The 23,367-nt window shown below is 39.6% G+C and overlaps 9 protein-coding genes across 11 annotated transcripts; 5 read left to right on the forward strand and 4 right to left on the reverse strand.

Moving 5' to 3' along the window:
* Positions 1 to 606: 606 nt before the first annotated feature.
* Positions 607 to 2,121, reverse strand: LOC18029691 (small ubiquitin-related modifier 1). The gene is made up of 3 exons (XM_006413071.2): positions 1,801 to 2,121; positions 994 to 1,143; positions 607 to 903 (listed from the first exon to the last, which is right to left on the reverse strand). Exons 1-3 carry the CDS (start codon positions 1,873 to 1,875, stop codon positions 823 to 825), a joined length of 306 nt encoding a protein of 101 aa, XP_006413134.1. The 5' UTR covers positions 1,876 to 2,121; the 3' UTR covers positions 607 to 822.
* A 732-nt stretch (positions 2,122 to 2,853) lies between these two features.
* Positions 2,854 to 4,487, forward strand: LOC18029692 (glucan endo-1,3-beta-glucosidase 14). The gene is made up of 3 exons (XM_006413072.2): positions 2,854 to 2,929; positions 3,025 to 4,305; positions 4,450 to 4,487. The coding sequence occupies exons 1-3, from the start codon at positions 2,860 to 2,862 to the stop codon at positions 4,485 to 4,487; spliced, it is 1,389 nt and encodes a 462-aa protein (XP_006413135.1). The 5' UTR covers positions 2,854 to 2,859.
* Positions 4,488 to 5,023: 536 nt separating this feature from the next.
* LOC18029693 lies at positions 5,024 to 5,755 on the forward strand. Its single transcript, XM_006413073.1, has one exon. It carries the CDS (start codon positions 5,024 to 5,026, stop codon positions 5,753 to 5,755), a length of 732 nt encoding a protein of 243 aa, XP_006413136.1.
* Positions 5,756 to 6,279: 524 nt separating this feature from the next.
* LOC18029694 (upstream activation factor subunit UAF30) lies at positions 6,280 to 7,152 on the forward strand. Of its 2 annotated transcripts, XM_006413074.2 has the most exons (3): positions 6,280 to 6,366; positions 6,617 to 6,797; positions 6,881 to 7,152. In XM_006413074.2, exons 2-3 carry the CDS (start codon positions 6,624 to 6,626, stop codon positions 7,007 to 7,009), a joined length of 303 nt encoding a protein of 100 aa, XP_006413137.1. In that variant the 5' UTR covers positions 6,280 to 6,366; positions 6,617 to 6,623; the 3' UTR covers positions 7,010 to 7,152. The 2 variants fall into 2 exon arrangements, with proteins under 2 accessions (XP_006413137.1, XP_024005698.1); XM_024149930.1 differs by lacking the exon at positions 6,280 to 6,366 and having other exon boundaries at positions 6,385 to 6,797.
* A 231-nt stretch (positions 7,153 to 7,383) lies between these two features.
* On the reverse strand, positions 7,384 to 9,418 carry LOC18029695 (pentatricopeptide repeat-containing protein At4g26800). Its single transcript, XM_006413075.2, has 2 exons — positions 7,659 to 9,418; positions 7,384 to 7,579 (listed from the first exon to the last, which is right to left on the reverse strand). Exon 1 carries the CDS (start codon positions 9,393 to 9,395, stop codon positions 7,905 to 7,907), a length of 1,491 nt encoding a protein of 496 aa, XP_006413138.1. The 5' UTR covers positions 9,396 to 9,418; the 3' UTR covers positions 7,384 to 7,579; positions 7,659 to 7,904.
* A 260-nt stretch (positions 9,419 to 9,678) lies between these two features.
* On the reverse strand, positions 9,679 to 12,183 carry LOC18029696 (GDSL esterase/lipase At4g26790). Of its 2 annotated transcripts, XM_006413076.2 has the most exons (5): positions 12,104 to 12,183; positions 11,860 to 12,028; positions 11,366 to 11,774; positions 10,768 to 11,257; positions 9,679 to 10,656 (listed from the first exon to the last, which is right to left on the reverse strand). In XM_006413076.2, exons 3-5 carry the CDS (start codon positions 11,735 to 11,737, stop codon positions 10,463 to 10,465), a joined length of 1,056 nt encoding a protein of 351 aa, XP_006413139.1. In that variant the 5' UTR covers positions 11,738 to 11,774; positions 11,860 to 12,028; positions 12,104 to 12,183; the 3' UTR covers positions 9,679 to 10,462. The 2 variants fall into 2 exon arrangements, with proteins under 2 accessions (XP_006413139.1, XP_024005918.1); XM_024150150.1 differs by having other exon boundaries at positions 11,366 to 12,028.
* A 1,152-nt stretch (positions 12,184 to 13,335) lies between these two features.
* LOC18029697 (grpE protein homolog 2, mitochondrial) lies at positions 13,336 to 15,208 on the forward strand. The gene is given in 6 exon segments (XM_006413077.2): positions 13,336 to 13,522; positions 13,525 to 13,593; positions 13,858 to 14,300; positions 14,378 to 14,545; positions 14,626 to 14,754; positions 14,851 to 15,208. Coding segments are annotated over 6 exon segments (978 nt in total). The 5' UTR covers positions 13,336 to 13,452; the 3' UTR covers positions 14,950 to 15,208.
* Position 15,209: 1 nt separating this feature from the next.
* On the reverse strand, positions 15,210 to 18,093 carry LOC18029698 (phosphatidate cytidylyltransferase 3). Its single transcript, XM_006413078.2, has 12 exons — positions 18,068 to 18,093; positions 17,928 to 17,983; positions 17,340 to 17,587; positions 16,849 to 17,254; positions 16,598 to 16,739; positions 16,350 to 16,506; positions 16,222 to 16,269; positions 16,065 to 16,151; positions 15,846 to 15,974; positions 15,703 to 15,759; positions 15,528 to 15,611; positions 15,210 to 15,438 (listed from the first exon to the last, which is right to left on the reverse strand). The coding sequence occupies exons 3-12, from the start codon at positions 17,541 to 17,543 to the stop codon at positions 15,349 to 15,351; spliced, it is 1,404 nt and encodes a 467-aa protein (XP_006413141.1). The 5' UTR covers positions 17,544 to 17,587; positions 17,928 to 17,983; positions 18,068 to 18,093; the 3' UTR covers positions 15,210 to 15,348.
* Positions 18,094 to 18,468: 375 nt separating this feature from the next.
* LOC18029535 (65-kDa microtubule-associated protein 2) lies at positions 18,469 to 21,612 on the forward strand. The gene is made up of 10 exons (XM_006413079.2): positions 18,469 to 18,593; positions 18,963 to 19,056; positions 19,126 to 19,329; positions 19,406 to 19,651; positions 19,733 to 19,948; positions 20,138 to 20,293; positions 20,372 to 20,683; positions 20,781 to 20,868; positions 20,952 to 21,100; positions 21,182 to 21,612. Exons 2-10 carry the CDS (start codon positions 18,985 to 18,987, stop codon positions 21,473 to 21,475), a joined length of 1,737 nt encoding a protein of 578 aa, XP_006413142.1. The 5' UTR covers positions 18,469 to 18,593; positions 18,963 to 18,984; the 3' UTR covers positions 21,476 to 21,612.
* Positions 21,613 to 23,367: the final 1,755 nt, after the last annotated feature.

Below are 23,367 nucleotides of genomic sequence, written 5' to 3' on the forward strand. Positions count from 1 at the left end.
AATTATTGGCTTGAGATTCTCTGAATTTGCCAGAGGGATGTTTGAGCGGGAGAGAGACAATCTTATAGTGACGAGAGGGACGAACATTGAGTAGTAAATATGGTTCCTTCTCTTCACTTTATTGCTGATTCTTGAATCCGTTTAACGGATCCTGTCATGAAGCCAGTACATAGGTAAAGATATACTGGATCATTGGATCATGAATGGGAAAGCCAAAGCGGTGCTATAGGTGGATCCAGATTCCGACAACGATGTTTGAAAACTTACAATGCGGATTCTTGCTGAAATTTCATCAAGAAGAAGCATTTGCCCAGGGAGTGTATCATAAACTAAGTAACTTTTGAGTCTTTTTATGTGCTGCTTTGATATCATATCGTATATATCTAAAAATGTTAGTGATCATGTACGGTTTGGATTTGGAAATGTATCATGCTAATTATCTCGGTTATATTAGACTAATTTTTTTAACTGACAGAACAAATATTCCATGTCAGGATTTTTAAAATTGTTCAACAATTATCTCATTCTCAGTGTAGTGTACACATTTTATGGGTCACCTAGAGAAAGGATATGAACTAAAATAATAAAAACTAAAACAAAAGACAATCGGGTTAATAACGCCTTTTAAGCCCAAATAGTATCATCATAAGATCCAATATCAAACGAACACGACCAAAAGATCAATTCCTTAACAACCATCATCGACCATACTTAATAGTTTCTAAAGACAATGGTGACGATAAAAACAAGCCTGCAAATCCTAATAACCATTCATATCACACAATCTTATCATAATTCATGATTCCTAATCCCGGAAAAGTGTCAGGCCATAGCACCGCCGCAGCCACCGCCACCGGTCTGATGGAGCATGGCGTCGATCTCATCACCATCCTCCATTTCAAGCTGTAGTATCAGAGATTTAAGCATCAGAAAGTCGAAAGTTCAAAGGTGGGTTTAAAAAAATAGAAGCTTTATATAAGTCGAATGTTTTACCTCATCGGGAGTTTGCTCAGCACGCAGACGACGCCCATCAAACAAGAACGCAATGGAGTTCATATCCACAGATTGACGGTCACAGTAAGCATTCATCAGCTTCTTCAGCTGTGTGCTTCTCTTGATCCTAAAGAACACCTCATTGCCATCCTATGCGCATATAGCACGATTCAAGGGAAAAAAACATCAAGACACAAATGTCAGAGACAATATAGGCAACAACAAGTGAGTCTAGAGTCTCTCTATCTTTTTACTGGTAACCTGAAAAGTCTAAGAGCAAGGAAAAAAACACATAACACCAACCAAAACCACTTGAAATCTAACCATAGAGAGACTCTACAAAATCATCAGCAGGTATCTGGCCAGACAGTTTATTCGCTAAGAATGTTGCCATATATACTTTAAATGGGTTTAGAGTAAAGTTCGCAATTCTAAGAACATTCAAATACTATTTCAATTTTCTGCTTTTGAATTCGTAAAAGCCTTCGAACAACAACCGCAATCAACAGCTATATACAGCTTAGACCTAAAACTAGAGCTATAGTTTGAGAAAATCGAAAAACAAATAGCAAAAGTTAACAAACGAGGAGACAAAAGCAAAATACTCCGCTCAGTTCTCATAAAAATCAAAGGGTTTCGAATCCCAGAAAAAAAAGCAAGACCCACTAAGACTGAAACCCTAGAATTGCGAAAACAGAAAGCAGCCAAATCGGGAAACACAACCCTAATCGAACCTACACCTTGAAATCGGAAACCTAAATCTTAACACAAAACGCATGCAACAAAAGAAAAGGAATAGAGATTTACCTGTCCCTTGACCTTCAGATTGATGTGAGCTCCTCCGTCTCCGGGCTTCTTATCTTCGTCCTGGGTTGCAGACATCGCTTCTTTTCAAAGATTCACCGTCCGATGAGCAAAAATACGATTTGAGAGAGGGAACGAAACAGCAGCAGAAGTGAGAGATTCAAGCGATCAAAGAGTGATGGCTGGAAGAGAAGATGAGAGCTAAATAAATAAATAAACGAAAATTACTTCGCCGCGCTTTTGTACTTAGACGCATCGGATTCCTCTTTATCATAAAGTGAGGAAACGTAGGGCATCTATCGGAGGGTTGATATTTTCTATGTTGACTTCTAATCCAACGGCTGAGAGTTCATTAAAATCCTTGTCCAACGATATCGTTTTCAATTTTTACCCCCATTGTAATGGGCTTATATTCTTGATTGGGCCAAATATCGATTTGATTTTGGATCAAAACATTTGGTTCAATTTTTTTAATTACGTATTTTTGTTTGGTTACCACTCATGATTTTGTATCCACTCTCTAATCCATGATTCAAACTGTTGAAGAATTAAATGAGCTTAATGCCTCCTTATTGAATTGGGAAAAAAAAAGGATTAGCTGAAGAAGATAAAGTTAGTCACACGTTCTTTACTAAAGAAAGTATAATGAATTAAGGAGAGATGTTCAAGGCACATACAAAGAATCAAGTTTTAACGAAACAAGAATTGTCAAAAAGTTTAGTTTCTTCATAAATCAATTATTATCAAGGAAAAGAATCAGTTTAACATTCTTCTTTTGTACAGATTATAAAATTTTGAGAAAGTTTACTTACCTGATTTTTTTTTTTAATTTATTTATTTATCTGAGTTTTTAGCTATAATTAGAGATTTAGAAAAATACTTTCAGTTTAACTTATTTTTGTTCTGCTATTCTTCCGTGTAATTTGTTATCCCACATTCCCACTTCTTTTCACCTGAATCCTATAAAAACAACACCGGAGAAAAAGACTCTCTTCATACCCATCAAACGACACTAGTTTATGTGTTTCATGCTCTGTTTCTGAGAAAAAAACAGAGAATATCATGGCCGTTTCCTTCTTACCTTATTTTCTCATTCCTTCCTTCTTCTCAGCCATTTCCCTCACACAAGCAGGTTCGTTTCTATTCACACGAGTTTTAACATTTGTATTTGCCTCTCTGCATTCTCATGATATCTACTACGTTTTTTCCTTATTTTTTTCCCCACAGACTCTGGAATGATCGGAGTCAATTACGGCCGCATAGCTAACAACCTCCCGTCGCCGGAGAATGTAGTGAACCTCCTGAAATCGCAAGGAATCAACCGTATCAAAATCTTCGACACCGATCATACCGTGCTAGCCTCGCTTGCCAATTCCGGAATCAAAGTAGTCGTCGCTCTCCCCAACGAGCTTCTCTCCTCCGCCGCCTCCGATCAATCATTCGCCGACAACTGGGTTCAAGCCAACATTACGAAACACTTCCCAGCAACAGAGATCGAGGCTATCGCCGTCGGTAACGAGGTGTTCGTCGATCCGAGCAACACCACGCCGTATCTCGTCCCCGCGATGAAGAACATTCATAGCTCTCTCGTCAAGTTTAACCTCGACGAATCCATCAAGATCTCCTCTCCGATTGCTCTTAGCTCGCTGGCTAATTCTTACCCGCCATCTTCCGGGAGATTTAAACCGGATTTGGTGGAACCGGTTATTAAACCGATGCTTGATCTGTTACGTCAAACGTCGTCGTATCTCATGGTAAATGCTTACCCGTTCTTCGCTTACTCAGCAAACGCCGACAAAATCTCCTTAGACTACGCTCTGTTCAGAGAAAACGCCGGAAATGTAGATCCCGGAACTGGGCTGAGATACAACAGTCTCTTTGACGCCCAAATCGACGCCGTTTTCGCCGCCATGTCCGCCGTCGGATTTGGCGGCGTTAAGGTGATGGTGACGGAAACAGGCTGGCCTTCTGCCGGAGACGAGAACGAGATTGGTGCCAGCGAATCCAACGCGGCGGCGTATAACGGTGGGCTTGTGAAGAGAGTGTTGACGGGTAATGGAACGCCGTTGAGACCGAGGGACCCACTCAACGTTTATTTGTTCGCTTTGTTTAACGAAAACCAGAAACCGGGGCCCACGTCCGAGAGAAACTACGGGCTGTTTTACCCGAGCGAAGGAAAAGTGTACGACGTTCCGTTCGTCGCCGGGGAAGTGAGGTCAACGCCGGTCAACGGTGACGGAGCTCAGTTTCCGGTGGCTCACGAGGGACAGTCGTGGTGCGTGTCGAACGGAAATGCGGGGAAGGAGAAGCTCCAGGCGGCACTTGATTACGCTTGCGGAGAAGGAGGAGCTGATTGCCGTCCGATTCAGCCGGGTGCCACGTGTTACCATCCTGAGTCGTTAGAAGCACACGCTTCGTTCGCCTTCAACAGTTACTACCAGAAAAACGCGCGTCGTGTTGGCACGTGCTACTTTGGTGGGGCTGCTCACGTGGTCACGCAACCTCCTCGTACGTTCTTTGATCACTACTCGATTTAATTTTGCTTCTTTTTTTTTTTTCTTTAGGGAAATAATAGTGGTCATATACAGATGTTTACGTATCTATATATAACTGTAAGATATGGTGACATTTAATATTTTTTGTTGGTTGCAGGATACGGGGAATGCGAGTTTCCCACAGGGTTTAGTTAGCGGCATTTTTACTGATTTATTTGCTTATCGGGAGTATATTTTAGTCGACTGTATAAAATTATTATCTTTGTTTCACTCTTTTTAACATTTTGGCTGCCATATCGTCTTTTAATTTGAAAGTTTACTTATCTCAAATATTGTGTAGCAACAAACAAGAATTCGATCCTTGTTATCCGTCCATACATTTTTATTTTTACATTAAATCCTCAAAAGGAAAAAAAAAATTAGAATGAAACTCTTAACTACATTATTGCATAATTGAGTTGAAATGAGTGTTAAACTCTAAAACCAACATTTCAGATGATTTTATTACCCTTATTATATAAAAAATAGAAAATAAAAAAGGATTTACGGTATGAGTAATATAGTATATTCGACATGTATTAGTCTTTTATCAGAATAAATAGTATTTTAGGAATGAAATCTTTACAATGATATTGGATAAGATAAATAATAATATTTTATCCTTTCTAACTCAAATTACCTGATGCTGACTAATTATAACCATGTAAACATTATCAACACTTATCACCAACATGGATGAACAAAGCATCGCTGAAGAGATGAAACAACCACTTCTACTAACAGTGACAGAAACCGAAGAAGTTCCGGAGCTCCGGTCGATATCATATAACGACCAAGGATCCGAATCAGCTAACAAAATCTCACGTTGGTCATTTCTCTTCAAACTCTTTCTCGCCATCACGACCATCGGTTTTTTCACGGCATGTCTCTCATTTATCATATCGATCACTCCAACTCCACCAACCGTTCACGTAAACTCTTTGCACATATCATTCAACGACCGCCATCTCCCGATTTGGTCATCAACGTTCTCTATCAAAAATCCTAACGAGAAACTCAGTGTCACGTACGAGAATCCCTCGGTGTGGGTGTTTCACCGGAAAAGACTCGTCCTCGGGACTGTAAGAATCCAGTCGTTCGGGCAGAGAGGCATGGAGGAGAGTGAGTTGGTCGTGAAGGGAGATGAAAGCGGAGTTATCGATGAAGAGGCGGCTCGGGAGATGGAGGAGGAAGTGGAGGTGACGGGAAGCGTGGTGGGTCTTGATATGGTGTTTATAGGGAGTGTAGGGTTTTATCCAGGTACTTCTGCTTTATGGGGAGAACAGAACATGACGGCTGTTTGTAAGAATGTGAGAGCTAACTTGTCTACTGATGCTAACAAAGTCTATAGGACAAAGAAATGGGCTTTGTCATCGTTTGATGGTCGAGGAGATTGTTGTGTACGTCTCCCTAGGTTTCCTTAGGTTTAAGGTCGATCAATCGTTGAACTTTAGAAATACAATATTGGTAGGCCTTTTTGTTTTGCATTTGTTAGTGTTGTATGATGATCGATGAGTTATGATATGTGTCATATGGCTAAGTAATGATGTTTGGTGATGATGATGATTCGACGACCTTGTATATTTGAGTTTTAATGATCATATCCATAGGCTTGGGTTAGAGCATCTCCATCCATTGTTTTCATGAATTTTGAGAACAAATCGGAAGAGTTGAGATTTTGAAGATATGAATTTATTTTCGGCGAAGATATTAATGTTAACATAAGATTTGAAGAAACTAAATGAATTAGATATGCAAAGAAAATGTTGTTTAAAAAAAAAATTAAGATCTACCATTATCCAAAATCAATCAAATTAGCGAGAATATACCTCGATAAAAACCTCGCTTGGACATGAGTTTAGTCAATCCCTAAAGGGGCCCAACACACACGTGTACGATAAAAAAACCTCGCTTGTCAATAAAAGGAAAAAACGAAAAGAAAAAAGAAAAAAAAAGAAGGTACCTTTTATACTTTAGGAATTTCCTCTGGTCTCGAACTTTCTTCTATCACAGCTTCTACGTTTTGAACGCGAGAGTAAGCGTTAGAATTGCCACTGTTACGGGTTAAAAGCTTCATTTGGTTTACACTTTACACTGACTTATTGCTTTCAGTTTGCATTACCATCTCCATGGGTTCATTTTCTATCATAAGCACGCCATGTGCTCGATGAAATTCCCCACAGGGATTGATTGATGAATTTTATTTTATTTTTTTCTCACAACGGAAGTCGAATTTATACTGTTGATTGGATATTAACGTACCCGTTGGATTTTTCCCTGCTCAGAACCAAGATGCTGCCACAGAGGTTGAAGAAGGCAGTAACCGATAATCCTAAGAAGCTTGGGAATTTGATTGACCTCGTGAATCTTCCATCTACTCTACGTGAGTTCGTTGGTCAATCTCAAATTTCTCGCTTGGGTTGTTTCATGCGTGTCTGGTCGTATATCAAGACCAATAATCTTCAGGTAAGAATATGGGATTATCCAGTTATTTGCTAAAGACAGTTTTTTTTTTGTATCATTGACTGATTGGTTTTTGTTTCTTAAAGGATCCTAAAAACAAGAATGTGGTGAACTGTGATGATAAGCTCAAGAGCATTTTGCTTGGGAAGCAGCGAGTGGAGCTAGTCGAGCTTCCTTCTCTTATCAAGTTGCATTTCCCCAAAGAACCAAAGTAGATTTGTCACAAAAACTAATACACTTTCAACATGATGCTATTTTGGGGTCTTTTGTTTGTTTTCTTCTCTGTTCTGGAGTGCATAGAGAGATATGTTACTTGTTTAGTACTTGAATTACGTTGAAATACAAATACAAATTGTCTCAGCGTTATTGGTTTCTGAATCCAATTCCATTTATGCATTCTTCTATAAACAGTTTTCTCCCTGTCGGTCGGTGTTCTGATCTGTCTTTATAACATCAACAAAATAGCATCTTTAACTAGCAACACAAAACATTTAGTGAGAAAAATGGTTATGTTACAACATTCTGGAAGCTTGATTAAAAAAAGGCCAAGCAACCTGACTAATCATTGGTATAACAACTGTACAAGGAATTGTAAGATAACAACACAGAAAAATAATTAGTACAACGAAAGAATGTAGGATGTAAAGCAATCTGTCTGAGCTATGGCTTGAATGATGAATGATAAGTCCCAAAATACATATTTTGCTTCCATCTGAACATGTGAAAGGCTTCATTTCTATCAGCCAAGGAGCTGATCTCCTCATATCCCATTGCACTTTGGAAACCTGTAAGAGGATTAAGAACACAATCAGGAAATTTCTTGATATAAGAGTAGTTGAAACACTCATAGAGTACAAGACTTACATAACTAACCAAATGCTTCAGGAATCTTTTTGATTTCAAAGACCATGCTGCATGGACTTGAAAACACCAGCTGGATTCTGTTCAGCTAGGTTTTTGAATTCTCTGGCCACATTGTTGTATTCTTTAATACAGTATTGCTCTTTCCAGGAGCAGGCATCCCATAAGAGGGAGCGTGGAGAGAGATATCATAGGAGCTCCGAGTCCGTAAATGTCTCTCATTAGAAATCTGCTAAGATACTTCATCTGTTACGCTTGTTTCCCGAAAGATCGCATCACGGCATTCGCTCTAGCCCGCATGCCGCTCCTGGTCAATCCAGAGATCATTGCCGTGTATGCTCTATGATCAAGCTCCACTCCGTTGGGGGTGAGGCTACAGAACAAATCATACGCTTCATCCACCATACAAGCCTTGCACATCCCATGAATCATGATAGTATAGGTAATAATATCAAGATCATTTCTAGTCTCTTGCATATCCTTAAATATAAACAATGCTTTCTCTACCTCCCCATTAACAAATAGACCAGCTAACAAAATGTTGTAGCTCCTAATATTGGGAGGAGAAGGCATCTTTGTGAAAAAACACTCTAGGGCAAGATCGATATTGCCTGCTTGAAGATACCCCTGGATAAGAGTGTTGCAAGAGACTGTGTTTGCAGCCACTTTTTCTTGAGACATCTCGTGCAAAAGGTTAATCCCTTCCTGAACCCTGTTGGCCTTGAAAAATCCATTTGCAAGAGTACAGTAAGTCACAACATTTGGGTCGCACCCCACTCTTCTCATCTTCTCAAGAATATTTCTGGCCGTATCTACACGATTGTACATGCAATTCCCATTGATGAGTGAAGTGTAAGTGTAAACATTAGGATTTATAGACATTTCGACCATCTCACTGTACACAACTTGAGCTTCTTTAAACTTCCCAACTTTCACATACGCATGGATTAGTGCGGTGAAAGCGACTACGTTCGGGTTGATTTGCTTGGAGGTCATTTCTCGCAGTAGGTGAGAGGCTTCACTCAGTTTACCTGAGCTACAAAGGCCGCTTATGAGAGAGCTGTAGGTAACAACATTCGGTGTAATCCCGTTGTTTCCCATACGCTCCAAAAGCTGCAGAGCGGCAACAAGATGTCTTTTTTTGCAAAGACTATCAATGAGTATGGTGTAGACTACAACATTAGCAGTGATTCCCATTTTCTCCATTTGTTCAACCACATAAAGGGCATCTTCAATTCTATTCATGTCGCAGAATCCATTGACCAGCGAGCTATCTGTTACCACGTCAGGCTCAATCCCAAGTTTCATCATTTTCCCAAGATAAGACAAAGCCAAAAAGGGCTGAGAGCAGCGGCAGTAACAATTCACCAAAATATTGCAGGTATAGAGATCAGGTGAAAGTTCCAAATCTTCCTCAAATTCCACAAAATTCCAGAGATAAATCACAGCATTATACTTCTTCATCTTGGCAATAGCAGTCAATACTTTATTGAATTCGACAATGGAAGGGAGGGGACGAGACCGAACCATGTCAACGAACAAACTATATGCATCTTCACACTTAATATCATGAAGCCCACTTCTCAATATCTCTCGGTAATGACTAGCACTAGAAAAGGCTCGAACCCAGAAACGGAAACCGCAAAGTCTAAAGGAAGGAGCAGTACCGTTCTTCAGGAAATGGCGATGAAGAAACCCCTTAGCCGTCGACGAAATCGCAGTCGCAATCGACCACCGCATCCAATCGACTTTCCTTCAGATTGATTTGGGTTCGTTCCCAAATTCCGTCTCAGGAATTGTTGGACCATAAACCCTAAACCCTACTAGGATACATTGTTTAAGTGTTTGACAACTGAGAGAATTTACTTCACACAGAGAAGGCGCTACAGAGAAAAACACATAAACCTCTAACCGGTTAAAGAAAAAATCAAGTTTTTAGGTTTTCGGTTTATTAGTCGAACCGAACAGATTAAGAACCAGTCGCCTAAAACGGTTCTGCCGCAACCGAACCGGTTTGCACAAATTTGATTCGATCTCGTCTCTCCTGCTTCTCTAAATGGCATCCTCTTCTCTCGTCCGAATCGTCTGTGTTGAAAAATGTCGTATTTTTCTTCTCTCCCTCCTCCTTTTTTCTTCTCACTCCTCTATCTCTCTGTTTGATTTCGTCTTCTTGTTCCTTTGGGTTTGAACATCGAAAGCATGGCTTCTGGAATCTAGATGAAGATCAAAATTCAAAAGGCTCTTCTGCTACTTCAAATCCTTCGACGTGTGGATCAGTTTTACAAAACTCAGTATGATGTATTTTGTATTTATAGGCTATAGCTTTTCCCAATATTCTTTGGATCATGGCCATTCCTCAGGTGATTTTTTGTGAGGAAATATTTTGATTCCAAAGTACAAACTTTCTTCTAGTGTTTGTTTATCTCTCTGCCTACTTCACCTTGTTATGTACTTGTCACGAAAATGTTGAACCAATTGAGAAATGTTACTCCTGATAGTGGAATACATTGAGGCACATCTCTCAACGGTTTTGGTTTCTGGCTTCAGAATTCAGTTTCTTTCTGCAATATCTTTTAACATTTTGATCTGATCCATCTTGATAACATCACTGTAGCATTATTAACTAGTTTAATGACCTTAAAAGTTAGGAAAAAATGTTTCTTTTAGAACACTCTGGAAGCTTAGAGACATCAAGAAACTTGACTAAACAGTGGTTACAGAAATATGGTAAGCAAATACTGAAAAGGTAGAAGAAAGAATGTAGTATGTAAAAATATACTGCTTGTTGTTATTACACTTCTTAGTAATCACTGAAACCGAGATAAGTCGTACTTCAGAACATGGTCTGCTACGATGGCGTTTGTTTTCTCTGTTGGGTGAAATGAGTCCCAAAATACGTATTTGCTTGCATCAGAGCATGTGAAAGGGTTCATTTTATCACACAAGTAGCTCATCTCATAGTATCCCGTCCCGCAGCATGCACTTCTTACATTTTGGAAACCTGTGATGCAATTAACAAGTCTTGATTTTAAGAACACTTGGTTACTCACTAGATACTAGCCTGTCTTTAGACAGTGGCTAGGAAAAGCTTTTGTGAGAACTTTGTACTAACCGAATGCTTCAGGATAGTTTATGATATCTGAAACCAGGTCATACGGATTTGAAAACACCAGCTGGAGTCCGTTCAGCTCTCTGTTCAACTTGGAGACTTTTTCTTCCATCTTGGTGTTGAAATCTCTAGCTACGTTGTTGTATTCTTCGATACATTTGCTTCCATAAAAGATCTGAGTTGTTCTTTCCAGGGGCAAGCATCCAAAAGGCGAGAGTCCTGACAGAGACATCTTACGAGCTCCGAGTCTGTAAATATCTGTCAAGAAATCTCCTGCGATTCCTATCAGGAAATCTTGGTACTCATTCACAGAGTACTTCCGTAACCTGCGGGGAACAAGATAGTAATTCTCCAGGAAATCGTTTGTTCCGATACTAATCAGGTAAAGTGCTTCCCCAATAACCTCATTAGCTTTCTCTTCACCTAAGTAGCTTCTTAGCCTTGTCTGGTATTCTTTGTAATACTCCACTTCCTTCCAAAGCGGCATCACAGACTTTTCACATTTCAAAGAAACCATTTCAGTTTTAGCTTTTCTTGAAGTATAAAAAGTCAAAATTCATCATTACAAGAAAGCATATATATATGACTAGGCTTGACTTACTAACACAGCAGAGGTTGCATTGTCTAAGCCAGTTCCAGCTGAAGCGAAACAGACACCAGTGGCAAAGTCTGCGATGTTGTATGCAGGATCTAGGTACGCAGGGACTGCGTTCTTGAGTCCCAAACCTTCTGAAATGAAATCTGGTGCTATCCGACCATTTGAGAATCTCCCTGTCGCTTTGCCGTCAAAGTAATCCCGGCCATACGGCTGGAAATTGCTCTTTAGAACCGTAGAAATCTGGTTGTTGTTTCCTGAATCCACAGTTGAGTCTCCAAATACGATAAGTGCAGGAACTTTCGCTCTAGTTTCAGGTATCTGCACCAAGAGCTGAGCTGAGAGCAACAAGAACGCAAGAACTCTTTTTCCCATCATGCTTTTACACAAGTTTCCAACTTTTTTTTTGTTGCTTCTGCAGAAAAGACACTCATAGGTGATTGGGTAGAACAACCTGAGAAAACATATAATTAGGAGAAAGATAGGTATTGTTATCGAACCTGTCTCAAACAGTCGCTCTTGTAGTTATTAGCTTGGCCCTTTGTTAGATGATGCTTATTAAATATTGTTAATCTGTTTTGCCTCTGAGTGATTGTGGCCGCAGAGATTGGCCTGGAGTTAGTTGACGTGAGTAATGAGCCGAAATTGACTAGACTCATTAATAGTTTTCTGCAAAGAGCCAAAATTAATAGTTACTAGAAAAGAGAGACATGTCAGAATTACTTGAAGTATAAGGATTCATACTCTTGCAAGCTTCAGATATGTAACGCATCCTCCTTTTACCGGTTTCACGCACAAAGCTCTACTCTCTGTTCTTATCACTTTTTTTTTTTTTTTTTTTTGGCGTAGATGATCCTTCAATGTAAGGATTGTGTTGTGTGCAGTCGACAAGAAAGCTTAGGTATCCGATGGAGTTTGAATCATTTAACGTTCGAATGCTTTGTAATCTACGTTGCACGTTTTGGGGCTTTTTGGTTCAACCATAGTGTTTGGTTGTTGCAACGACAATAACAAGTAACGGCAAGAAAGTGTCTCTCATGCGTCAAATGTGACATTGCCGATAAAGTGACTTTGTTTTTTTTGTTCGACTGAAGTTCACATTCTTGATTTTGTATAACCTCTTTTTTTTTTTTTGATGAAACTAGATGTGGTTAGGTTCTGATTAGTAACCGGCTGATTGGTGATTTCTAATGCGATTTCATAGATTTTTGTACCAATAACTTGTTTCCATGAGAATGCTAAAAGAAATCTAAAGAAAACACACGTTTGGGTTTTGAATGTTTTTTTTAAAAAAACGAGTAAGGGTGTACAGAAATTAAGTGGTCATCTAGTTGTTGAATTATAGATAAGTTGCTGAACATTATCAATTTTCACATTCTCCCATGCAGAAGAAGTCTGAAGAAGTCAGACCTACACAACCACTAGGATTAATACAATAATTTTAAATTAATTAACAAAATTTGTTACTATTGCAAGTTGCAACAAAAAGTGATTCTACTTTATACGGTTTTATGTTAATTATCTAGCAAAGGCAAATCCGGTCTACAAATAACTATCTAGCAAAGCCAAGATAGGTCCAAATCCGGTCTTAATCTAGCTCTGAGGCTGGCTGAGGACAACTTAACATCAGCATATAGAATAAGAGGCCCGGACATTCGTACTTGCTGCATGTTTAATCACTATAACCCGATGTTACAAGTCTAATCATAATACCACCTTTATTATTAATTTCTATTTGTATAATTAATTAAAACGTACACGGTACAGCTTATGATGTTTGGTCCGTAGAGGTGGACTCTTGTCTGTCCTAAAAAAACACAAGGACGAGAGACTTCTCAAATCTAGAGGTTTCTCAAATCTCCGAGCTGCTATATTGACGATAATACCCTCACAGCCTCAGTCACCCGTCGTGCATCGATGAGGGTGTTTTCGTAAAAAAAGAATACGAAGAGAGAACTCTTCTTCACCTTTCACACTACGCACGTCTGTATGCCTCTGGAAATAAGCAATTCTCTCAGACAATAACTCTCAATTCGATTCGATTTGATTCGATTCTCGTCTTGATCTCTGCTTGTTTCTCTGTGCATTCCCTGATGTTGGTTTCGAGAGTTTTGTCGCGACTTTCCCGCAGCGCGGGCTTACGCTCCTCACTCTCAGCCGTCGCTCTCCGGCGAGGAACCAGTCTCCTGTCTTTTCGATCCGGTTTCACTCCCTTCGTTCACGACTTCTCAACACAAGGTAGATTTATCATATTCGGTGCCGAATTTCATCAGGGTTTGATAGGGTTAAGGGTTTCTCAATTTGACCTCAATTCAGTGTTTTTACTTCTGGAAAATCCGACCTTTTTTATAGAAATGATAGCTGGGTCCCTTGTTGAATCTTCCAATGGATGTATAAATGACTAGATACTCTCTGTCGCTCTTGCCTTTGATTATCTATTGGTTTTTTGCTCTGTGTTTATAAACTGAAATTTACACATTTTGTATCCTTTTAGGGGCAGCTTGTCGCAGCTCAGGTGTCTCTTGATTCGTTTTCACTTCAAAGGTTCTCTTTTTCTTCCCCTACCTCGCCTGAATCAAATGAAAAGGAAAGCAATACTGAGGCCTCAAAGACAAATGAAGAGAAAGCTGCAGCTGAGGCAAATGAATCAGTTCCTGACGCGGAATCTAAAGATTCTATGACCGATTCTGCGAAGAGAAGGCGGAAAGGCGCTAAACGAGCTGCAGTTTCTGAATCAGATTCCGAGAGTGACGATGATGATGAGGAGTTGTCAAAGGATGATTTGGTGAAGCTCGTAGTTGAGAAGGAAGAGCTATTGTCTGAAAAGGAGAAAGAGATTAAGATGATGAAAGATAAAGTTCTTCGCACTTACGCAGAGATGGAGAATGTCATGGACAGAACAAGACGTGATGCTGAAAACACCAAAAAGTATGCCGTACAGGTTAGTCTTCAATAACTTGGTTTTGCAGCGTTTGCATCATTATGATGGTTCGCTGAGAAACATACATGTCTCTGCAGAATTTTGCAAAGAGCCTTTTGGATGTGGCGGATAATCTTGGTAGAGCTTCTTCGGTTGTCAAAGAAAGCTTCTCAAAGCTTGACACTTCGAAAGATTCTGCTGGAGCTGCTCCACTTTTGAAGACCCTTTTAGAAGGTGTGGAAATGACTGAGAAGCAGCTAGCTGAGGTAAATACGTTAACCATGTTTCCGTCGAGAAATGTAGTTATTATAGACATGAGACCGACTAAATCTGTGTGCTGCTGCAGGTATTTAAGAAATTTGGTATGGAGAAGTATGATCCTATAAACGAGCCGTTTGATCCAAACAGACACAACGCAGTGTTCCAAGTCCCGGATGCTTCTAAGCCAGAAGGCACAGTTGCTCATGTCTTGAAGGTAAATAAATAAAACTTGCTCCTCGAAATGTCTCTCTTTTTTTCCGTATTCCGTAGTCTTCACACCAATTAGTAACGATTGTGTCGATATCTACAGTCTGGATACACGTTGTATGATCGAGTTATAAGACCAGCTGAGGTTGGTGTTACTCAAGGGGGAGAGAGCGAAGAAGTCAAGAAAGAGTCTGAAGATTAAAAATAAGTCAGCTGGTTTCCATAAATTTTGCTACCGTTCTTTGTTTCGAGTAACTTAGTTAGCATCTTCCTGAGTCTTTGAGTTATAGTTTTCTCTTTTCGTTTGGTTATTCATTGGATGAACAAGATCTCCCATAAGTTGCTGGACATGGCACTTGCAGAAAAAGTCCTGCTTCTGTATCTGTTTTCTCTATCTTCATAAAGCTTTAATTGAAGCTTCTCCAAACTTTACTTGCAGAAGCGAAAGTTACAATTCTTCTACACACACTCTACCAAGTCTCTTTTGATAAGTTAATCAGATACATTAAAGGTTTCCCATGGTCTGATACAACCATAAACTAACCAAAAGGACATAAACTGAAAACAGTCACAAAAACCTATACTCATCACTTTCGTCTTCTTAAAACCCGGCCTTCAATTTGTGTCGAAGAATATCTCCGAGCTTTACATAAAGCATTTTCTGCTCCTCATGTCCTAGACTCCTCGATATCTGCAGGTACAATACAATCAAAGATTCTGTAGATACGTACAATGAAATTACATGATCTTGACTCTTGAGTGAGTGATGATGACTCTTACCTGGTCTAGGATCATCTCGACACTGTAGTCCTGATGAACAATGAACGATTGGATGTAGATGTATGCGAAAACCGCCATAACCATCTGAATTTAGGCAACAAGATTCGGTTTAAACAATGAAGAGATCATATTGCAACTTTCGATAAACCATTCTACGTTAGTTAGTAGCTCTTACTTGGCAATCCATTCTGTCAGTAAATCCTCCATGTCCCGGTATGCTGTCTCCGAAATCCTGTCAACGCGACAAAACCATATGTAAAGATTCGTTCTTGGATCTGTGGATACAAAAAACTTTTTAGTGTTTGAAAAATGTATAACCTTGATCTTGAAAGCTCTTTTGAAACCGCTTGCAAAGAAACCACCAAAAGGTGCTATAACGGATGCGAATAGGCCGAGAGAGAAAGCGTGCCATTGCACGGGTAGAATTGAGATCTCTTTCCATGGAGACTGTTAAAGAAAATGTTCATGACTCATGAGCTCAGTTTCAAAAACCAAGACATATACAAGACACCATCACTGGCTAAAATAATTGCTTACAAATGGAGCAATCCAAGAAGGCAATGGGTAATACTCTGGCCTGAACAGAGGGCCTGGATCACAGTGAAGCCAACCGGTCGATAAATCCTGCAAAATGATGCAACATAAGAATGGTCTGGAACAAAAGATCGTGATAAAGAATTTCATTTTTTGTTACCTTCCTTGGACATGTGAACCATTGGAATTGGCCGATGACATTTGCAAACTGTTGTAAGAAGCCCAGAATCTATCAGTCTTTGAGTCCAAAAGAAAGGATTATGCATTGATTGAAGATTTGGTTCTTACAAAAAACGCAGAGATTATGGTTGCCACCGATGCTCCGATGAAACCTTCCCATGTTTTCTTTGGAGACAACTTGATGAGAGGAGTTTTCCCGAAATAGAAACCGAAGAAATAAGCTGCTACATCGTTCATAGCAATAAGAGCAGCTGGAAGAAGAAACCTGCATAATTATCCCATTTTAGAAAAAGAAGTTGGAACCATGGAAAAAACGACATGTTTCATTGGATATAATTAATATAAACTCATTTTACCAGAAGATCCCTTCGAAAATATTGGCGACGGTGAAAGAAGACTGAATAAACACAATGATAAGGATCATATGCGTCCAAGCGTATTGCCCAAACTGATACTTGTACATTTTCTTCTTCAATGTAACGATAAACCACATGAAACCTGAATCCACAAAAAGTTCAACTATTAAATGAAGATTAAGCTTTATCAAGAAATCCGGGAAAATAGTGAAGGAGAAGAAGAGAAAACACACACACACAGAGACACAAACCTGCAATGTACAAGAAGTAGCAAATAACCATCTGGTACTTGATAAGACCACTAACAAGCTTGTAGATGAATCTATCAGAAGAAACAGTGTTGACTAGCTGCTGTTGAAGTATGCGTCCATAGACGAACAACATAGCAGTGAAGAAGAAGTGCCAATTCAAGAGCCTGAAACCGGGTAATCGACGCTCTTCGTGAGCTCTTCTGAGAAGAAAGAAAAGCTCTCTGGTCATGAATATCTGTATAACCACAACCATAGCCCAGATGTAGAGATGACCCATGTAGATTATAAACACGACTCCTCCGAGCATCCAGAGAGACGAGCATGTCCTTATCCACATTGATCTGTACTTGTTCTTATCACCAAGTAACAGATTGCTTACATTGCTTCTGTTCACCTCAGCTGGGATCTGGATCAAAACACACCCCAGATGTTGAAAAAGACAAATCAAGAATCTTAGGACATTTAAACGGAAAAGACTATATTTTTAATACCTCGTTGGATCGCCTACGGTGGCGAATGCGAGCTGTTGGAGAGCTAGGAGTATAATTGTAATCCCTTGGTGAATTGGGAACGTTGTGATAATGGTTATCTCTCTGGTTATTACTCATTCTAGAGGTTGGTGTATTAGGATAACTATTATCCTTTAGCTTTCTAATTCTTGGAGAATTCGGATTGAGATCTTTCTCCATTGCCATCGATATCCCTAGGAAATGCTATTCTCCTCTAATGCTATCAGTTCCTGGATTAGGTTCATCAAACTTAGTGAATCATGATGATGATCTGCGTTTCTTATCTTTCTGAGGAACAAAAAAATTGAAAAAGATTCTCCCTTTTTTTGTGTCTTTTCCTGGGTTTGATCTAGAGTATCAAAACTTCAACCTTAAACTACACGTCTTAACGAGCATACACATATCATCCGAGGTTTCTTGGGTCACAAGCATCACCAGAGGATTTAAATTGAATGTGTAAGCTTAGTAATCAAAATTATTCATCAAACCACAGCGAGCTGAGCATATCAAGAAACCATAATTTCAGATAGAATCAAAGGTTGACAAATCGGATCAAGAGAATCAACTTACAGAATATCAGGCTTCTGGATCAATGAGAGGATGATGGAGATTTAAGAAAATATACCCTAATTAAGAGGAAAATGATAAAAATCTCAAAAGGTGGAAGAAGAAGAGGAAGAGGATGAGGAAGGTGGTGGATGAGCACTTACCGGTGAGATTTCATTTCATCGCTTGGCCGAATCAGAAGACAGGAACCAAAATTAAACTATTCATGCCGCGACTCCGTTTACACCCGGAATGAAGGACACGTGTCTTAATACTGTTTGGGCTGGATCGGATATCTAAGCCCATAAGGCTTTATGTACCTGCTCTCTCAAATTTTTTCTGCCGAGGACGTATAGACATCAGACATGCATGAACATGAGTCAATGAGTGAGCTCTGTGGTCAGTGGTCACATCAGTAAATAACGCCAAAATAAAGGGTCACTTTTGCTGTTGGTTGTGTTTTTTTTTTCTGATTAATTATTGAGTTCCGTGTCGCTATTAAGTGGGTCCCGCTTTTTCTCATTTCCCAACCTCCATGACCATAGTTAGAATTTTCTCTGTTTCCTATGCTATTGAGCGCTCTCTCTCTCTCTTCTATCTCTCTCTCTCAACAGTAACTACTAGTCAGAGAGCTTCAGATCTAGAAGAGGGAAAACCCCAGATAAAATTTAGGATCCAATACTGATATCGGTAATGAAATCCATCTTCTACTTTTGGATTCGATTAGTTTCTGTACAATGACTATTTACTTCTTTATTGTTGGCTTCTTTCTTTGTTTTTATCACCAATGCTGTTCGATTCCTGTGTAGTTCCGTGTTCTTATCTGTGACAGATACAGAGCTCTACTTGCGCTTCATCTTATTTTAGCTAGTTTCACATTCTTAGCTTCACCATACTTGCTTTTGGGTCTTGCTGAAAAAAAAGAGTTTTGTTCACAAGTTCAATATGTTGTTTCTGAATCAGTTTGGTTTCCGGAAAAGATTGCAACTTTGGTTTTCGTTAACTGTAGTCTTAGTTAAGTTCTTCACCAATAAATGTTCTGTGGTTCTCTTTCTGCAGGAAACCTTGTGATTTCACAAGAATGGCAGTGACAGAAGCAGAAAATCCTCTTCTTGGAGAAATCACTTGTGGCACTTTACTGCAGAAGTTGCAGGTAATTTCGCACAACACACTTAACCTTTAAACTATGGTTTCACGAACTCATTGGACAAACTTTTTACAGGAAATCTGGGATGAAGTTGGTGAGAGTGATGAGGAACGAGACAAACTGCTTCTTCAGATAGAGGAAGAGTGTCTTAATGTTTACAAGAAGAAGGTTGAGCTGGCCGCAAAATCTCGTGCAGAGCTTCTTCAGACCTTGTCGGATGCCAACGTTGAACTTTCCAATCTCATAACTTCTCTTGGAGACAAAAGCTATCTCGGCATTGTAAGTGCTCTCACGTCTAAATGCTGAAAATATGAGATGACTTTAGACTGATTTGATGTAGCTGTCTCGATTGCAGCCAGATAAGACTTCAGGAACCATCAAAGAACAACTTTCTGCAATAGCACCTGCGCTTGAACAACTTTGGCAACAGAAAGAGGAAAGGGTCCGGGATTTTTCTGATGTACAATCACAGATTCAGAAGATATGTGAAGAGATCTCTGGCGGTTTGAACAATGGGCCTCATGTGGTCGACGAGTCTGACTTGTCCTTGAAGAGATTAGATGACTACAAGAGCAAACTACAAGAGCTACAAAAAGAAAAGGTAATTAGTAGTTGGGAGATGGTTATTTGTGGCCTATAAGTTTGTTCAGGCCAGAACTAAAACTGCTTTGTGTTTTGACAGAGTGACAGGTTGAACAAGGTGCTCGAGTTTGTGAGCACGGTGCATGATCTATGTGCCGTTCTTGGTTTAGATTTCTTAAGCACTGTCACTGAAGTTCATCCGAGCTTAGATGAGGCAAACTGTGTTCAAACCAAGAGCATTAGCAATGAGACACTTGCAAGGTTGGCTAAGACTGTCCTGACTCTTAAAGAGGACAAGATGCAAAGACTTATAAAGGTAAGTTAAAATCATGGTCTTTGAGATCCTTAACATGAGCTTGGATAGTTTAGGCTGGACGTATGTTGAAATCCTTATTGATTAAATTGCAATTATCGAATATCAAATTGGTGGAGAAATTTGAAGTTTGATCATTTGTGCCGAAAGTTCTGAAACTGAGTTCAATAATACAATCTTTGTTTTCTACAGCTTCAAGAGCTAGCTACTCAGCTAACTGATTTGTGGAACCTGATGGATACTCCTGATGAGGAAAGAGAGCTTTTTGACCATGTAACATGTAACATTTCAGCTTCAGTTCATGAAGTGACGGTCTCTGGTGCTCTCGCACTTGATCTGATCGAGCAGGTATTGTAAATTTAGAAAGTATTGATCAGTGCATATGATAAGTAACTGCTTTTTAAAAACTCCTGTAAATCTTTGAAGGCTGAGGTGGAAGTGGATAGGCTTGACCAACTGAAAGCTAGCAGAATGAAGGAAATTGCATTCAAGAAGCAATCAGAGCTTGAGGAGATATATGCTCGTGCTCACATAGAGATAAAACCAGAGGTTGTTCGTGAGAGGATCATGTCGTTGATTGATGCTGGAAATACCGAACCTGCTGAGCTACTGGCTGACATGGATAGTCAGATCGCAAAGGCCAAAGAAGAAGCCTTTAGTAGAAAAGAAATATTGGACCGAGTCGAGAAATGGATGTCAGCCTGTGAGGAAGAGAGTTGGCTCGAAGACTACAATCGGGTAAATGCATGAAAGGACCATTTCCATGTCAAACACGTTACCTTCACGACATACATTTTAATGTGATGGTTTTTTGCTACTTTGTTCTTGGAAACAGGACCAGAACAGGTATAGTGCAAGCCGAGGTGCGCATTTGAATCTCAAGAGAGCTGAGAAAGCCCGGATTCTGGTCAGCAAGATTACCGGTAACTTCCAAGAGTCTTGATTATCTTTTCACATTGAATCAAACTGAGACTGAAAGAATTTATGATCTTGTTGATTGTACAAGCAATGGTTGACACATTGGTTGCTAAAACCCGGACATGGGAAGAGGATAACAATATGTCCTTTGAGTATGATGGTGTTCCTCTGCTCGCCATGCTAGATGAATACACTATGCTTAGGCAAGAACGAGAAGAAGAGAAGCGGAGGCTGAAGGTGAGTGTCTCATACTATAGTCATCTGGTCGTGGAACATAACTATTAAACTAATCTGGCCTTATTTCTTTCTAACTTACAGGAACAGAAGAAGCAGCAAGAGCAGCCACACACAGATCAAGACTCCGCCTTTGGGTCTAAACCGAGTCCTGCAAGACCCGTCAGTGCAAAGAAACCGGTGGGAACACGAGTAAACGGAGGAGGGCTCAACGAAACTCCTATGAGGCGTTTATCTATGAACTCAAGCCAGAACGGAAGCAAGTCCAAAAGAGACAGTCTCAGCAAGCTAGCTTCGCCTTCTAACCTTGTAGCCAATTCGAAAGAGGATGCTGCATCTCCAGTTCCTTGTGCTGACTCAGTTTTGGTTTCACCATGAGAATATCAAAGAAGAAAGAAAGAGCTGAATGTTGCTATTAGGGAATGAGTAGTGTCTATGAAACAAACATTTTAGAATCAAGACAATACACTAAGAGTCGAATGTTACTTATTTTAGATATTTATGTCTGTTTCATTGACTCACATTGCTCTTTTCTAAGCCTTAATGACTATCTGAAATGACCAGTTTAATGAAGAAAAGTTAGGTTCTAACTGGAGATATGTATTTATATCTGGGCAAAAATCGTAATATGCTTGAAGATGTTTGGATGTAATTTTGTAATTTGAAAAGGTTAAGGAGATGTGCAAATATTAGGGCATGTCCAATGGGGGAATGAGGGGAGTCTCTAATGGCTTTTTTAATTAAAAAGAAAATTTTTAATCATGTTTTTAACCAGGATCGATCTTAATTTAGTAGTTTTTGGAGACCCATTAATTACTCCGACGTGTCGCGTTGTGGTTGGTTAGATGATTTTATTTTATTTTTGATTTTATTTATTCAAACACTCTGTTTTGATTAGAGGGTTTGAAGTTGGGTTGGTTTTTATTTTTTGTCTAACCTTCTTCGTCTTCTTCGGAGGAGACTTCGGTGATATCAGAGAGAGGCGAGAGAGAGGCGATTAAACGGACAACTGATCAGCGATGCTTATTTGATCGGTGGATGGATCAAATAAGATCGGTGGATGCAGATGCAAAGATCGGCGCTGCAGATGCGAAGATCGGTGGATGGATGGATGATGATCGGCGATGCTTATTTGATCGGTCGAGGTACAGACAACTGATCGGCGATGGCTTATTTGATGTAAATCAAAACACAGTCAAAGCAAATTCAGAGATGGGTATATTACAAGTAAGATTTTTACTCAGTTTATTGATTTCCCGAAAATATAGTGAGTTAATGAATTAGGAAGGCTTTGATGTGGTTGATGATTGATGGTTTGGATGGATTGGATTACTGATTGAATCAATGCTCTGTAGTGGTTAGGTTTGCATTAGATATTGTAGTCAATGCTTTGTTGAATTAGGATGTGATTTGTAGTTGCTCTATGTCACGGTTGATAAATGTGAGAGTGGAATCAATGCATTTGTGTCACAATGAATGCTTCGGTTAAAACTCTAATAAATAGTTTCTTTTGCTCATGTCTTCAGAAACTACAAACTCTTAACTACAAACTCTAACTTAACTCTAACTTAACTTGAACTTTAAATCTATCTTCAATGCTAACTCCATCTTGAATAAGCTTCTATATATTGAAGCTCACTTTGTTTTTTTTAAAAGACACACACCCAAACTTCTTTCCACACTTTTTAAAAGACACACCGAAATCACACACCCAAACACACACCCTAAACACATTCACTAAACCTTCCAATGGATTCAACTAATCCTTTTTCTGACACATCAGGCTTCATGGACCTGCTAACTAGCCAACAAAGAACCCAAACCCATAGCCTTGAACCCATGGAAACAACCATAGCACTCGGTGATTCACAAGTTCCAGTGTTTGGAACACAATGGAGTGATGCTCCAAGTCCAACTGATGCACAAGAGAAGGAGCGTAAGACCAGGAAGCCATGGACTCCTGCTGAAGATCTTGCGCTTATAAGCGCCTGGCTTAATACCAGCAAGGATCCAATCATCAGCAATGGGCAAAGGGCAGATGCATTCTGGAAAAGAATAGCCATCTACTATGCGGCGAGTCCTGACGTGTCTGCTGAAGATAAGAGAGGGCCAACTAACTGTAAGCAGAGATGGGCCAAGATAAATGAGTTTGTCTGCAAGTTTGTTGGGTCGTATGAGGCAGCTTCATCTCAAAAAACATCAGGTCAAAATGAAAATGATGTAATGAAGCTGGCTTTGGAGATATTCCACAATGATTACAAACACAAATT

The sequence above is a fragment of the Eutrema salsugineum genome, unplaced genomic scaffold, assembly GCF_000478725.1.
Source record: "Eutrema salsugineum unplaced genomic scaffold, Eutsalg1_0 scaffold_1, whole genome shotgun sequence".
In the NCBI taxonomy this organism is placed as follows: domain Eukaryota; kingdom Viridiplantae; phylum Streptophyta; class Magnoliopsida; order Brassicales; family Brassicaceae; genus Eutrema; species Eutrema salsugineum.

Bases quoted from the DNA above. Each gene is read 5' to 3' on its own strand.
- LOC18029691 (XM_006413071.2), bottom strand. From the start codon at position 1,875: ATGTCTGCAACCCAGGACGAAGATAAGAAGCCCGGAGACGGAGGAGCT. The intron at 1,144-1,800 runs GTAAATCTCTAT...ATATGCGCATAG, and splicing joins ATCTGAAGGTCAAGGGACAG to GATGGCAATGAGGTGTTCTT. The intron at 904-993 runs GTAAAACATTCG...CTGATACTACAG, and splicing joins CTGAGCAAACTCCCGATGAG to CTTGAAATGGAGGATGGTGA.
- LOC18029696 (XM_006413076.2), bottom strand. From the start codon at position 11,737: ATGATGGGAAAAAGAGTTCTTGCGTTCTTGTTGCTCTCAGCTCAGCTC. The intron at 11,258-11,365 runs GTAAGTCAAGCC...AAATGTGAAAAG, and splicing joins ATGCAACCTCTGCTGTGTTA to TCTGTGATGCCGCTTTGGAA. The intron at 10,657-10,767 runs GTTAGTACAAAG...ATTGCATCACAG, and splicing joins AAACTATCCTGAAGCATTCG to GTTTCCAAAATGTAAGAAGT.
- LOC18029694 (XM_024149930.1), top strand. From the start codon at position 6,525: ATGAATTTTATTTTATTTTTTTCTCACAACGGAAGTCGAATTTATACT. The intron at 6,798-6,880 runs GTAAGAATATGG...TGTTTCTTAAAG, and splicing joins TCAAGACCAATAATCTTCAG to GATCCTAAAAACAAGAATGT.
- LOC18029692 (XM_006413072.2), top strand. From the start codon at position 2,860: ATGGCCGTTTCCTTCTTACCTTATTTTCTCATTCCTTCCTTCTTCTCA. The intron at 2,930-3,024 runs GTTCGTTTCTAT...TTTTCCCCACAG, and splicing joins CATTTCCCTCACACAAGCAG to ACTCTGGAATGATCGGAGTC. The intron at 4,306-4,449 runs GTACGTTCTTTG...TGTTGGTTGCAG, and splicing joins CGTGGTCACGCAACCTCCTC to GATACGGGGAATGCGAGTTT.
- LOC18029535 (XM_006413079.2), top strand. From the start codon at position 18,985: ATGGCAGTGACAGAAGCAGAAAATCCTCTTCTTGGAGAAATCACTTGT. The intron at 19,330-19,405 runs GTAAGTGCTCTC...TCTCGATTGCAG, and splicing joins ACAAAAGCTATCTCGGCATT to CCAGATAAGACTTCAGGAAC. The intron at 19,652-19,732 runs GTAATTAGTAGT...GTGTTTTGACAG, and splicing joins AAGAGCTACAAAAAGAAAAG to AGTGACAGGTTGAACAAGGT.
- LOC18029693 (XM_006413073.1), top strand. From the start codon at position 5,024: ATGGATGAACAAAGCATCGCTGAAGAGATGAAACAACCACTTCTACTA.
- LOC18029695 (XM_006413075.2), bottom strand. From the start codon at position 9,395: ATGCGGTGGTCGATTGCGACTGCGATTTCGTCGACGGCTAAGGGGTTT.
- LOC18029698 (XM_006413078.2), bottom strand. From the start codon at position 17,543: ATGGCAATGGAGAAAGATCTCAATCCGAATTCTCCAAGAATTAGAAAG. The intron at 16,740-16,848 runs GTTTGTGTCTCT...TTGTGGATTCAG, and splicing joins CTACTTCTTGTACATTGCAG to GTTTCATGTGGTTTATCGTT. The intron at 15,975-16,064 runs GTAAGCAATTAT...TTTCTTTAACAG, and splicing joins CTTCTTGGATTGCTCCATTT to TCTCCATGGAAAGAGATCTC.